Source organism: Pyxicephalus adspersus, chromosome 2 (genome assembly GCF_032062135.1).
Source record: "Pyxicephalus adspersus chromosome 2, UCB_Pads_2.0, whole genome shotgun sequence".
NCBI lineage: Eukaryota > Metazoa > Chordata > Amphibia > Anura > Pyxicephalidae > Pyxicephalus > Pyxicephalus adspersus.
The window spans coordinates 39,510,160-39,526,200 of NC_092859.1; the positions used below are offsets into that span (position 1 = coordinate 39,510,160).

The following is a 16,041-nucleotide window of genomic DNA, read 5'->3' on the forward strand; positions in this document are numbered from 1 at the left end:
ATGGAAACATTTGCAAGGAAAAAAATTAATGTTTTTAATTTATGTAAATTGGAAGTTAATAGGAGATTCCTGCTGAAAATTGGAGGCAGAATGGTTTAAAAATCAGTGCAGCTTTACCACCTTCTACATCTAAGGATGGGGGGTCTATAAAATATAATGGTTTATGTCAGCTGCATTTATATTTTTTAAACTGTTTGATATTTAATATATACATTGTTTGCAAATATTTTATATAGGGTGCACATAAGATTAACATAAGATTACCAAAACACTAAAGGTTTCTACAGGGAGGGAACAGCAGACCATGTTTTATTTTAGGTACACTGTCCCTGCATGAAATCTGGGACAGAGCTGTACTGAGCAAAAGGGATCAAGGAGGAGAAGTAACTGTTGTGACTTGTTTATGTGTGTAAATCTTCAGCTACTGAACCCTATAAACAGGCTTTGTCAAAAGTTGACATACATCTACAATTAACAGTCTAATTGGGATGGGGATGGGTAAGAAGTAACAGAAAGGCTAACAAAGGTTTTTTGTACCCAGGTCCCCTTCAGTGCTAATTACATAACCAAAACTCAAGTCATATTGTCTGAAGAGAACAGGCCTGCTGGGATGGTTATATAAAGAGTAAGAAAAAAAGTATGTGAATATCTAGCATAAAATCTCTAAATTTCCCTTCCTATTATCTAAATTTCCATTCCTAGGTAATTGGTCATACGATCTCTGCTGAAAGGCAGGTTTGGTTAATATAAATGGCAGTACTCTTCAGCAGAGATCATATCACAACTGAATGATTAAAAGGTTAAATTTGGGAGTAGCACCAGAAAGAGCAACCAGAAAAGACAAGTATCTTGACTCTTTACTCCTCTAATCCGGGCAGATGTAGCCTAAAAGCAAAACCTATAAAATAAACCTGTTCTATTCCTTTGTAGAGCTAAGCTACAGGTTGCTTTAATGCCCCCCATCCACAGAAGCACCTATTCATCCCCACGTCACTCTCTTTAGCTGCCAAAAAAAAACAGTGACTTCCTCACTTAAAACCTCTTTCCATTCCAAGACTCCTCTAGAGCTAAACCCACTTTCCCCATTCTGTTAGACCGCTTCCTACTTTCCACAAATTTAAAGGAACCCTAAAACTCACCTTTAATAAAAAAATGCTTTATAAAAAAAAGTTTAATTAAAAATAGTATGTCTGGATATGATGTATTCAGTCACTGAAAGCACTAGTGCATGGTGATTGGCTATCAGTACTATATAGAAGAAGCCAAAGCTTGCAGAGGCCTGTCTTTCACTCCTCTTTGTACCAAAAAAGATTGGCTGGAGAATGAAGAAAAGGTAAGTATATGCTGCAGGGGAGCTGAGCATTAAACCTGTGACTTTGCAGCGCATAGGCAAATCCACAGCTACACTTTAAGTTAAAAGCTGAGCATAGGCCTGCTTTAAAGAAGCATGAGTTTGACAAACAACCTGTAAAGAGATGGCAGACACAATGCTAAAGTATGCTCATAACTTTACCAGTGCAACTTAATAAATCAACTTTTAGCAGGTGCATTCCCCTGTGCTAGGTAGGTCAAACCAAGCCATTTTTGGAAGTTGCGTTGCTATAACTTGTACCAGTGAGACTGATTTCACTACTGCTGTCTCTCTGTAAGCCTTCTCAATATTTTGTACCTGCTTTTGAATAGGCTGGAATCACCGACACGGACCTTGATCATGGAAGCACCAAAAGGAATTGAGATAAATGCAGAAGCCGGCGGTCTCGAAGCATCCTGTAGAACAGATTTACGGCTAGACTCTACAGACGGAGAGGTAGGCTGCTGATAAAAAATGAACTAGCCTGGAATATTGACCTACCGGTATTATTAATTTAGACACGTTCCTCCTATAGTTATGTCTAAAGCATATTACTGAAACTGATATATTGAAATTGCAATATTTAAAGGGGCAATGAACTGTAAACAAAAACCTATAGGTAAATATTTCTAGATATTTAAAAAAAATAAAATAAAAGCTGATGACACTTAGTTGAAGTTTCTATAGTAGTCTACAAGGAACCACTTTGCAGCTTTAGCCAGGAAGATTGGGCTGTAGTCTGTAAATATTTCAGAAGTCAGGGAGCCAAAAGACTTTGTGCATGTCTGCCTTAATGTTGCTGCAGTAATAATAAATGCAATATGAAGGCAGTAATTAGGATTCAGTGTTTTTATTCCTTCTATACAACTATTCTATACCTGTTATCTACTGATAATGGGTTCTTCTGGTTGCAAATGACAGATCTTTCAGAACATGTGCACTACAACCACAGTTGTTAAGCCAAGGAGAGGTTTGTAATTTAGTGACGTGAGTGAGTTTGTAGAATTTGTTTTTCAGGACAACTTCTGTTGTTGCCTTTCAAATATGTACACCTTTCAAATATGTTTTTTCTTTTTCTAGATCCAGTTAAAAGCAGCTAATGTGAAGCTTCCACATCTACCACGTGGCTCCTACTCTGCGTCAGCGCCACGGCAAAATGTGTACGAGATCTGCGTATGTGCCAGCGGAAAACTGTTCTTGTCTCAAGCAGGCAGTGAATCCACCTGTCAGACAAATAACAACATCTGTCTGTAAGAGACTGGCAAGCAAAGCTCCAAAGTCCTGGAGCATGACTGTATTCAGACACAGGAAGCCTCAGAAACAATATGTGTGTGCGTGTGAATATATACAAATATATATATATAGATATATATCTGTAAATCTATTAAGCCCCCATTTAAGAGAATGTTCAGTGCCAGAAGCTCAGGGTGACCTTCAGCCGTCTTCCCTTGTACCCTTATTCTGTTTTTGAAGCACTGCAATTCAGAGGGGACTGTTTATGAAACTACAGGACACCTTAAACTGCCAGGTCTGAAAAAACATTGCCCATAGTTATAAATAAGGGCTACTGATGATTAGCACAAGAGTGTAGGTTACAGAATAAAGCTTTAAGAAATCTGGCAACTAAAACTATTTTGTTCTTGGAAGAAGAGCGATGGTGGAAGCCTACAAAATTATACTTATTGTCATAGCCTTAATGTAAAACTCTAGTTCCATAAAGTTTCCCTAGTGATTTTAACTCTTATCTGCATGGGTTGAAGCTGACTAGCAGTGTTATGTGTCAGACACATGATATGCTAAAGCAATTTTCTCATTAAAAACATTTACAGAGGTGAAAATATATAATAAAGAGGCAGATATAAGTATAATTTTACACCCAGGCTACCTTCCTTTACCAGAACAATATTACTGTATCTAAAGCAATGTTTGCGGATAGAAAAGGGGATGGTAAAACTTACATCAGTTTTTTCAGCATCTCTTTGCCATTGAGGAGACTTCCCTTCACAAGTGAAAATCTTATCACAACAGCAAAATTATGGACTTCTCGTTACCTTCGGTCCCAGTAGGAATGATGACCAGGACAAACAGAGAGGTAGAATCTCCCCAGCGAGTGCACAGATTGCGGTAATATATCAGTTAATCTGTAAGCATCCACTGACCCCCACACGTGTCCATTTACTGTGCCAAATATATTATTTTTTAAATAGCAAGAAATTTAGTACATTTGTCAATGGCAGCCAGTGAATATCAGCTTACCATACTGTTTGTGAACTGTCAAACTAAATGCTGATTCTTGCTTTGCAAGCTACAAGACTGAATAAAAGTGAATCTGCAGTGATAGAAATACAAGAGCTGCGACTGATGAGTGGATTTTGAAAGTTTATGATTTCAAAGCCAGTCCTTGTTAATAGAACACTGAACTAGGACAACCATGCAAGTCAGGAATCAGACTTCACTTGCTATAAACATATTCTGGGTCTGCTTTCTAAAAGGATGAGAAAGACAGCCATGGACCTTGCAACTTTAAAGACAAGTCAGCAGTGGCAGCTTCTGTTTCTAAATAGACATTTTCCCTTTAATAAAAAAAATACCCTACTGAGAGATATCTAACAAGCCTAGACCACTGTGGGAAAACACCACTTGCACAATATAAGCAATGCACCTTCCAGATTTGTTACTTTACTTTGTCTAACACAGTCTTGACAATCTACAGTGACAGGGCCTATATTGTTTCCTTTGTATACTATTGATCGCCATTGATTTTAGTTGCACACAAGTTTCCTCCTTATCTCTCTAATGGTATAGCAGTTTAAATCTGATAGGCATTTGCCATCTCAGAGGGTTTGTGTCAGACCAAATACGTAGTTTAAAACTGAGATTTTATCTAATAATTAGCATCAGTATAATGGTAGGTATTAATAGGGAGCCCAGAGAAACCCTGACCTTTTTTCTTGCTTGATTAGAATGCCCCAATTTGTGCTATATTAGAACCAAAATAATTAGCAAGGAGTATGTAAGCAGAGAACAGAGCATTGCACTCCACCTCATCATTGGCTGGTCTCTGTGCCAACTATTTCTGTTTTGGACATCCAGTACCTGTGTGTAGCTTTGGGATCTTTACCACATGACTCTCTATTTTGTATCTTTACCAGTAGCTAGATTGGCAAATACATACTGAAAAAGATTACTGGGAAAACTTATGAGGCTGGTGCACATTGGCAGAGTCATATTATATCAGAAAAGGACTTTCCCCAAACTGTTGTCACAAGGCTTGATGTTCACAATGGCCGAAAACATTTACTCCCCACCAGGGTTCCCCTAGAGGTTCCTTGAACTGTTGTTGATTGATCTTCTTTTTTTTATGCTTGTATATTTCTGGGGCCAATGTCACTTTGTAGAGCCAGTTGCATGACTCTTATTCTGTTTGTAGGTGGTATTGCCATCACTGTAGGGAGCCACACACATTGGCCACCATTCAGAAGGCTTGTTTTCCCAATCATTCCCTAGAAATTCATTTTAATTAGAAACCTTAACCATTTCAAGGGTTACCTAGGGTTAAAAAAGAGAGATAGTGTGGGGCTGGTTTAAAATGTATTTTAATGCTGTAGCATTGCCAGTATCCTTTACTAAAAACATCTGAACTGAATCATTGGAATTTGGTGTCCTACAAACCCATATAGGTGTGATGGTCAGATGTGTACAAAATTTTGATCATATGGTGTGTTTAGCTTGTACAAGGCTTTTGAGGTACAAACATGTAGGCCCTGGGTGCGGAATGGTTACTTAATGCAGTGTTTTAGCACAGTCCTGACATTTTTCCTGAGGGGGAATACAGCCCGAGAAGGGATGTACTTCTTGGAATTCTAGGTTTTATGCACTGGCATATCTTAAAGCCATGTTGCCATACATAAACCTGACAACTGTATCAGGTTAGCACCACCGTAGACACACTCTTCTTTTCAGCATCCATGAGTAATTTTTCAAAGATAATTGTAATGACTTTACTCTGTGAAGAAAACACTGTTAAGGGAGTCATTACACTTTCTATAGTGGGATACATGAGAATGAATTAAAATGAAACTAAACTGTGTCCTTCTCATTAGTATATTGTGGCAGATTCAAACTAAGAAAAAAGCTTGATGCAACATGTGCTGTCAGTAAAGATAAGGTGATGAATAAGGGAGAATGCTAACACATTTTCAGGGTATCAGACACTGGACTACAAGAAAAGTGGACAAAAAGCTTATAGTTATTGCACCAAATAATCCCGAAACAGCCTACAGATTGTTCATTTGAGCAAAGTTCTTTAAATACCTATTTTGGTTTACTAATGTTTTTCCTGGCACATTATGGAGCTCCCCTCATACCTCCCTAATAATCTATTTAATAAGCTTCATGATACATAAGGTCACCCAGAGCATTGTATGAAGAATACTGGACTGAACCATCTCTTATAAAAAAGGGGGATATGTGCCTATGCCTTAAGACAATGCACTCTGCAAGGAAAAGCACAGAGGGGAAGTTTAAGATTTAACTGTTTGCTGTCTATGTTTTGTTTAATTTTTCATTTTATTTGGGGTGGGTGTTACATACAGAGTACGATGAATGGGGTTTGAGTGGTGGTCGAGTGGTATGTTTTCCTATGAAAGGATGTTTTTTGTTTTTTGTATGGTCGATAACATTACAGGTTAATAGTTCAAAATGCTGCTGTAGTCTTGTTACATGGCTATGGGGCATTTAGAAGTTGGCTCACTATCATTTGACCTGGTTGGGGAGCATGGCATAAGTCACATGACCTGGCTTTCATTTTGCTTTGTTGCTTATGACAGTAATAACACAAATGACAGTCAGGCTTGTCTTAGAGAGCAAAGGGCAGTGTGTGGAAAAACAGTGACGCAGAACAAACTAATCAACAATCATTTTTGTTCTGACAGCTCTACACTGATTAAAAGTGAAGTCAGATTAGTTTGTAAGGTTCACTGCTCACCACAACCCTTTACTGTATCATTAAATACATTTGATCATATTGATAAGTTTTGCCTGTCTGCTTTTGTTTAAGTAATTTTATTGATTGACCAATTTTGTTCCACTGGATCTAAGCTACTTGTGGTATCCCAGGGGTGGGCAATCAATCAGAAGCAGCAAGGAAGTCTTGTTCCACTGCTTTTATTTGTTACGTAGGCTTAAATGGAAGCTTTACTGTTTAATTAGCTAGTATGTATCTTGAGTTCATATTCTAACATTTACCGAAGTTTCTTTCTGCTCTTTCATATTTTGTCTTCTTGTCCTTAAGTGGCCATCTTTATATTTGGGAATGTGATTGGCATTTCCAATCAAAAAAGACATCATCATTAGGTTAAGCAAATTATGTAATATATATATATAAATATATATATATTTATATATAACATTTATCATGAACACCTTTGTTTAGAGTTTAAGAGTTGCAGCTGGAGGGTGGGCACAGTAGTTGCAACCGGGAAACACCCAGAGGTGTCAGATGTTAAAGGTATTAGCAGCGGCTGTAGATTGTATTTTACAACCCTTTATTCATTTTATTTTGTATAACCTGATACTTTTTATGCATTTAGATCACAGTCAAATATTGATCCAAAGAAATTGATTATTTAAAAAATTATAGTTTCCCTTCACGTCTGAGCTTTCCAGAATATTGCCTCTCATTAGGCACAGCCATATAATTGAATAGACTTTAATACCCTATTTCTCTTGGAGGTGGCATTGTTAATTATGGTTATATGTGTGTTACCACCTTTGTAAATACATTTATATGTCTTTTTTAGAGTATACAAAATACTTCTTCCATTTAAGATTTGCTATGTTTTAAATAAAGCAGAGTAAAGGATCTAAGCCTTTCTTATGTCATGACACCCCAAGTCTTTTTGTCAGTTTTGGAATACCAAAACAATGAGGCTATACCTAATAATCTGGAAATACCAAACTTTTGATTGTGAGTCCTCATTTGGTCACTGAATTCAGGAGATGTTCCATTCATGAAGACAAAAGTTGTTTAGGTGTTTGATTTTCAGTGGTCAAATCCATTTTTCCTATTCCCAAGAAATAGATCTAACCACATGACTTAAAAAGAATATACAGGAGGGCCCAGTATATTATAGAATACCTGCTGATTTTTTTAGTGATTTGCAAAGATAAATAACGTGTTACACAGAGTAACCTGTTGTAATTTTACCTTTCTTAAATTTAGTCAGTAAAAAAAAAAAAAAAAAAAAGGTTGCTGATTTGCAATTGCTTGTCACTCTTTTTTTATAATGTTTTTGTTACAATAAGGCTTTGAATGTAACAATTCAGATCCAATGTTGATGTAACATTAGATTGCTGTTTGCCAGTGACTTTCCATTCCATGTGTTGAATAAATCTCAAACCAAAGAATAGCAAAGGCCAAGTTTTCATAAACATTAGGGCTGTCCAATGCATTTGGTGTTAAGATTATGCCAAATTATGTCTTCACCTTACGCGGAGGCATAATTTCCAGATTTATACATACAACATAAATCCAACTTGGTTGCTGATATTGCTTTTTAAAGGAGTGACCAGAGACCAGTGTTTAAAATATGGGTTGTTGGAGCATTCCTATACACTTTGTGACCGAATACCTAATTTACATACAATATGATTCAACAGACCGTGTGATCCATCATTCCTTCCTTCCCTTCACCTGCTCATTCCATCCAGTAAACATGTACTGACAAAGCCTAACTTTTGACAACTTTATTTTTAGGTTTCCTGTAGTCTTGGGCATTTTAGGTACTTCTGAAACAGGAATATAGAGCCAGTAAAAACCTGAGAGACTGGCCAACAGAAAATGCAGGAGATTGGAGAGATTAGGCCGGCACTAACAGGAAATGTTAAAACATGGTGGCACAATGTGGTGCCTGCATTGTACCACTGGAGCAAGTCCGTATCTCTTGGGTACTGTCGGCATATCTTAATACACTGAACTGAAAGGAAATCATTGATATAGTTTTATACTAGTTGCTCCAACATTGTTGCATGTCCAATTTAATATAATATCTCGTTAGAGATGAATTGTCATGTCAATTATTATGTAATGGCTGGGAATAGTCTCTAAGCTGTCCACTAATATTGGACATGACAAGTATTTCAACAGACCAACACTTCACTTTTTTAGGAACCTACTTAAAACAAAGGTGTTAATCAGGTCAACAAAGCTAGGTGATAATGAACTAAAATAAATGCCTGGATTCTCCTCTACCTGAAGATCAGGGACAGCCCAGAGAAAGCCATTCAGTTCAATTCCGGCAGTCTTGGTTCTCTAAGGTCCCACAAAGTACAATGAAATTTCTGTTAACATAGTTGATGCTGTACAGAAGGTATACAATTTTTCAACTTATAAGAGAATGGGAAGAAAAAACTGAAAAGGAAGTTACATAAAATGTGCTTGGAGAGAAGAAACTAGAACTAGCTAGTAAGTAAAAAAAAAACACAACTTCTAGGTAGAAAACCTTTAACAAAATCCCTGATTGAACTTGTCTTTGGGGCCTTCCTGGGTCAAGGAGGAAAATCTGTTTACCTACCACATGTTTCTCAGCTAGGAAATGCTTTTATTGTATTTGGATATTATAGTTGACAGTAAAATCCATACGCACGGCTGGGAAGTGCAGAGTTGAAGGAATGGGCTATAATACTTAAGGCCACAGAGGCTTGTCTTCCATCCATCACTCTCTAACATTTTCACATTTCAGAGTGATATTTTGGACATGATTGACAGGATTATAGTTTTATTTCTTTATATTCCTTCCATCTAAAAGTTTCTGTACAAAGGTGTATATTGTTGTTGTGCTTGAATACAGCACAGTTCACCTGAATGTTGTAGAAACCATTATGGCTACAGAATAGAATAAGAAAAACACAGCATTTCTTTTTTGGATGAATTGTAGAGTAAAAATACAGAAGGCTTCAAGAACATTCTATGTGGTAATGTTGGAGGACAGGGAAGCATGGCCAACTGATAAGGGGAAGTCTCCCATAAGCCTTTTTGAACAGTTCATGTCTGATACACTGTACACAGTAGTGGCATAAAGGCCAGCAGGTGGAACCCCAATGCAAATGTATACTTTAACACAATAAAAAACACGTAAGCCTTAGAAAAAAAATGTTTATGCTTGTTTGCTTTGCCTGTTATCTATCCGTGGTTGTACTAACCTGCATGGTAAAAGAGCATAACACAAAATAGATGACAAATGATGATGCAAGTGTCTGACATGCTGCACACACCCTACTGACTGGTCTCTGTGTCACTTTTTTTATTACAGCTTTCATTTTAATTTGTTTTTCATTCATAAAATGAGGGCAGCCATATTGGTAAATAGTGTACACTGACATTTTATGATCAAAATTTATTAGCCTATTAAAGATATCATTTTACTCTGAAGAGTTTTATGATTACACATTTTTACAGATTTTTATTATAAGTTCAAATAATTATTTTATGTCAGTTATGCTCTCAAAATCTACCCTCTTGCAGGTGCAAATATTGAGTGCTCAAAACTTTTTACAAAACAGAATTGCCAAGGAAGTTCCAAGTTTATTAACCAATGACACCCACTCAGTTTGTATCTTCAGATACAATCTGGTTGGTTGCGGTAGGTTCACACACTATGTGCTTGGCTGATACAACGAATATTATAAAACACACCTTCTAGTAGTTCATTTGGTTAACAGTGAATATTATGACTTATCAAAATGCCATACTGTTTACCATCCATTTGATCTTGAAGACCCACAAAGATGTACAGCTTATGAACAACTGTATTTTTATCTAAATGGGCCTGGGGGAATTTATTAAAAATCAATGAACTCCAGCATAACACTGTATAGAGAAACAGGGGAGTTTGTATGTCTGTATGTGTGTGTTTGTATACAAATGTTGATGTGTGTCCAGTATTACGTGCATCAGATATTGGGGTTCAACTCTTGACTTTGCTTCAACTGGCATCCATACTCGGTCCATAAGATTTTCATCAGGTTCCCTGTAAACAATATCTAGTCACACATATTAGTTCCATCCAACAATATGATTACTTGAAAATTATTAATGTCAATCTTAATCTTGGCCTAAAGTTGTACAATCAACTGAGACAGACGTTACCTTTGAGGTCAGTGCCATTTGTCTTGAGGGTTTGTTTGTCACCAGCAAACAATAGGGTGGCCATTGTGTTCAATGGAATAATAATAAGGTAGGGTTGGGAAGGGTTGGAATTAATTGTCAAACCTAGATGAACTAGGGTTTAAACCTTACTGACAGATTATGGCCATGAATATGTTTTGGCTAATGAGGTCTACGGGCAACTGTTCAGCCATTTTGTGATGTCAGTTTATAGTGAGTTTGCATTAACCATCTGAAAACCAGTAACTCTGCTCAGTATTAAATTGTAATATAGTCTACATTATACTCATAAAGAACTGAAATCATCAATAGGGGAAGTTCTTTTGGTGGTGCCCCCCAGCATACTATTCAAGGCCCACACACCCAAAGAATTGTGGTCACTTCTGCCTCCTATGGACACTGGCATTAGAGTATTCTTACTCTAGTGTCCATATGAGGATGCTGAAGGCCAACATGCAAGATTAGATGCCACCACCATATGGTGCCACCTGAGACAAAACTTTCACCTATCATAGTAGGAATTACCCTGATTTTGAATGTTTCTGAGATACCCCAAGCATTTTTCCCAATACATTTCTGTGTATGTCTGACTGATGATTGGACTGTGTGTGTGCTAAATGAATACGGAGAATCATATACAGCTTTTGGGGTTGTTTTGTATTTGGGTTTTCTGTGAGTCTGTACTCACTCTATGCAAAAATTTTGTAAGCATTTGCAATAATGCTCCGTATAATAATAAAATCTTTTAACTTTATTACACTTTCTGTACAAGAATAAAAAAGTGATTTGTATTTAAATGATTTCAATTGCAATCTTGTAAGACCTCTTAATAAAATAACGGTTAATAAGAATCTGTCTCTTTTATTGTATGTATAAGATAAATGATGTAATGCAGTGTGGTCATTTTTTGTGTCTTGTGAATTTTAGGGTGTTCAGCATCACACAGGACCCTCCTGGATCTTCCTAGAAAATGCAGTGGGGCTCTCCTTGTTCTCTTGGGGTCAAATTCAAATTATTTTGTAGTGGAACATTAAAAACCAATGACATCAGTAGTCCTGCATTGTAAATAGGGATGGCAAAAGCCTATGCACAACTGTTAGAAGACTGGCTGGAGGAATGAGGGATGTTCTAAGTAAAAGTGATTTTGTGCTACTTTCTTTGTAGATGAAAACAAGCAGTGTCGAGTTAAAATGTTTTTGATTTTCATGGATTTCAGCTTTGTATTGCAAAAGCTGTGCCCAAAAAGGTAAGCAAATGATAGTACCATGAAAAAATGTACCCTAAAAAATAGCCACTGTTGTTCCTATGTCCTCAAAGCTGTAAATCTGCAGTGTGAGATCATCCAAGGCACATTGGTGGTGAAATTTGGTGATACTCATTGCTGCTCATCATTCTTCTTCAAAAAGTGAAAGCTGTGCCTAAAGACCTCCATTGCAATGATCTCCCAGCTCCTGCTTCATCTATTCCGTGGATATGGGTATTCTACATCTTCCCTGCTGCTCATTCATATACTGATTATTCCACCATTAGCCATTAGTCATTTGGTTCAGTTCTAACATTGGTGGCCATACCAAGATGGCCATTACCATCCAGAGCACAGAGCCTATATAATAGGTATTCCATACTTCAGGTGCTCTTTATGTGTACAAGCCAACAGACAAATGCAATAGATGCCAAGGAAAAGAAAACTTATTTTATTCCGCTTATCTGAAATATTTTAAAATTGGTTCCATAAGCAAAAACTGACTCTGGAGTCATTGCATAGCCACACCTCATGACTACTGCCTGGGTGATTGGTGAACCCTTCCCTGGCCCTGGCTGATTTATATTTATGATAAGCATTGTTTTGAATTTCAATGCAAACACATGCGATATTGTGATGGTTCTACGAGCCATTTAACAGCAATGCATTGTGTTTTCGGTTAGTTAATCATTGTGAAATGTAAAGACCATCCTTGGGGATATAATCAGAGCTTGTGCTGTGCCAGCTGAAGATGTGCCCCTGGAATTGTGATTAGTTTAGCAAGCTCAACAGTAACGCATCACAAGAACACTTTCAGCAGCTGTTGGTGCAGGTGTTAAATGCTTCATCGGTTGCCATTACCTCCAGGCTGCTCCTGTCACACTCATTCCAGGGAGCGTGCCCAAAATACTTATCTTCAATCTGTCTCAACGAATCTTGTGTGAAATTGCAAGAATCTAATGAGAATTTAGTGATTATATTCCTCTATTCACATGTGAAAAATGTTGTTTCACAGGGCTCCACCCCCCTCCTGCATACGCACTATGTAGTGTAATAATTATTGCAATAATGTAAAGACAGATTGTGCTATAGGAGTCCAACATAAAGGCAAACACGAGGTATCTTACAGATTGCTACAGTTTCTACATCCCAAAAACAGCAAATATTTATTTCTCTAATCAAAGCAATAGGGGACTTTAATAGCAAGAATATGTTTCTAAGTACAAATAGGTTTACATGATACTTAAATTTGAGCCTTCCACAATACAATACATTTTAAAAAAAAAAAACCTTTAATATATTTATTAAAATCACAATATTACAAAAAAGGGCATGTAGATACATATGCTAGTAATATCCTCAACACGTTTCGTGGATCTAGTCCACTTCTTCAGGAGGAAGTTTCTAAAATTAAAATTACATTCATAATGATAAATTACAAATGTTTACAAGTACAAAAAATATATTTAATCAAGTAAACTATATACAAATATCCAAAATTACTAACATTGGGATTTAAATAAATATAATAAAGGTTTTTTTAAAAAAATAATTGTATTGTAGAAGGCTCAATTTTAAGTTTCATGTAAACCTAATTGTACATAGAAACATATTCTTGCATTGTGCTATAGGAGGCTGTATCATTTCCTCAGAGCTACCACCAAACAGTATGGGCCACAGATATACAAAACCTTGTAATAAAGTGAAAAGACTCCGTTTCTTGAACTTCAGGGAGTCTTGTGGCTCCTCTCAGACTTTAATTCTTATTAGTACTTAGCATTTCTAAGGTGACTAAATTATGTACTCATCAGAATGTATTTGAAACATGCTAATCCAAAGGACCATAGCAGTCACATGGTATGCTAAAATAACCAGTATATCCAGAGGTATAGGTGGTCAATATTATGTCTAAATCTTGACTTTTCATAGAATATTAAAGTGATGTGTGGCTAAATAGAAAACAAAACTTGCAGTTCATTTATTAATTACATGTAATACAAGCTTAACAGTGTCAGTGGCATTAAAGGGTTATATATAAAAAAATATATAATGATAGTCAATAAGGTATACATAAACGAAATTAAATCAATACTTCAGTACATCAGTATTGACCTAGTAGCTTACAAATAATATAAGTCAGTATACATCAAATAACATATGGGGGTTTGTCCATATGTAACAATATAAAAATTGAAATGTTACTTACGTATTGGTGTGAAAAGATCAAAATAAAGGAGTTGGATAACTCCTTTATTTTGATCTTTTCACACCTAGTTATTTGATGTATACTGACTTATATTATTTGTAAGTTACTAGGTCAATATTGATGTATTGAAGTATTGATTTAGTTTTGTTTATGTATACCTTATTGACCATTGTTATATTTGTTTTGCTGCTTCAATGCCGCTGACACTGTTTTTGTATTGATTTTATGTTTTAATATCCAATGTATACATACAGACCGTTAAGCTTGTCAAACATCACATCCCTGAGGAAGCCAACCTGTAGTGAAACGCGTCGGATAATATTAAGCTTAAGCATGGTTCCCACTAACTATATTATAATATTAGGAACGCGTATGTATAGTGACCAAATTACCCGAACCCTGTGCATCTGTAAACAGGCAGCGGGTATGGTCTTGTTTATTTGTTTGTTTCACTACATTTATATAAATATAAAAAAAATTGTTTTCCACAAACTCAAGAGCCGCAAACCTCTTCTTCTCTTTCTCTCTGCTTTTTGAATATGTATCTTCCGGTGGGCTAGTATGAGCCTGTGCCTTAACCTTTTGCTATTCCCAGCAGAAAGTCCATGGTTACTTCTAGCGTGCCCTAGAAGCATGCACCTACCAATGAATGAGTGAGAAGACTTATTCTTTTTATGTATTCCGATTGTATGTGCCTCTAGAGTAAGCCAGAGGTGGGAAAGGATTTCTGCTAGGAATAGCAAGGGGTATTAAGCTAGAGGTGTTATAGTAAGTGTCTTGGGAATAGCTGGGGTTAAGGGAGCATGGCAGCCATCAGCTATCTTCTGTTCTGTATGAATTCCACCAAAAAGTCTTAAATAGTGGTAAATTCTGCTCAAATCCCTTTTAAATGTTACATTTTTGTTTCCCTTGAAACTCTGGAAAACATGTTGGCCAATGTATTACGTGACCTCTATGTCAGCAGAGCAGAGGATTGATCAGCATAGCCATAGTCAGTTAATTCCAGCATACAGTACTCCGGGTCAGGATGGAGACAAGCCCTCTGTGCAACTGGAGGCTGATGGAGAGCTTCTTATAAATATTTTATATTGTTATGATAAGATTTCATACCTGCAAAGAATCTTGTTTACAATAAACTGTCACAGTCCATGGGCACATTGATTTTTCATTCTCCCGCTAACATCTGTTCTCTGAGAACAATAATCCCTCTCCGGATAGAGAACGGGGTGTAAAATACTGGATATCTGTAGCCAAACAGTAGCAGGACAATATACAAACTCACTGAAATCCAACAGGTTTAAAGGAAAATTTCTATGGTAGTTTAAGCACATACACATTTTGTTACTATTTTACCTTGATGTACTATAGTTAGGCATTTTACTTTTTTCTTTTTATTTTGCTTCTCCATTTTTTCATTATACATATATTGCTAAATGCTTCCCCCAGCAGTTATCTGGTTTTCTGGGAGTGCATTAAGTAGGCAGGTATATTTTTTAAATTGTTTATTTGTGTTCAGTACTGAAAGATAACATTTAAAAAGCATTTCATTATAAAATATTTTGAGTTGATAAATTACTTTGCATATTTTTACACAACCATTTATGGCACTTTTGATGTACGATTTCACAAGATAGTCATATTTTATTAATATATCACTCACAATAAAAACAAATATAATGCAGTTGCTGCATGTGTGTCCTTACTGTCATAGGTCACAGTCCATAACTAATAAAAATCCTCTAGCATTGTGACCTTTCTGTTGCACATTATGATCAACACTGGTATTTGTCCCTCCCCTCAGGCACGTTGTCTTGGTGTCACCTTTGACTCGGCCCCCTCATTTACCCCCCATATTCAGAACATTTCCAGGTCCTGCCACTTTCACCTACGCAACATCTCCACCCCTACCTGTCCCCTGAGACCACCAAACTCCTTGTACATGCTCTTATCATCTCTCGTCTGGACTACTGTAACACCCTCCTCTCTGGTATTCCACTAACCCGACTCTCTCCTCTACATTCTATTATGAATGCTGCAGCCAGACTCATCTATCACACCGTTCCTCTTCTGCTGCA

At 36.7% G+C, this 16,041-nt stretch overlaps 1 protein-coding gene across 8 annotated transcripts in view; it reads left to right on the plus strand.

Annotated features, from left to right (window-relative positions):
- SGCD (sarcoglycan delta) overlaps positions 1-11,368 on the plus strand; it is a 438,990-nt gene extending 427,622 nt beyond the window's left edge. For all 8 annotated transcript variants that reach the window (XM_072400493.1, XM_072400495.1, XM_072400491.1 and 5 more), the window contains 2 exons: positions 1,684-1,807; positions 2,432-11,368. In XM_072400493.1, the coding sequence (XP_072256594.1) occupies positions 1,684-1,807; positions 2,432-2,605 (298 nt within the window). In that variant the 3' untranslated portion in view covers positions 2,606-11,368. The remainder of the gene's footprint in view (positions 1-1,683; positions 1,808-2,431) is intronic.
- The last annotated feature ends 4,673 nt before the right edge of the window (positions 11,369-16,041 follow it).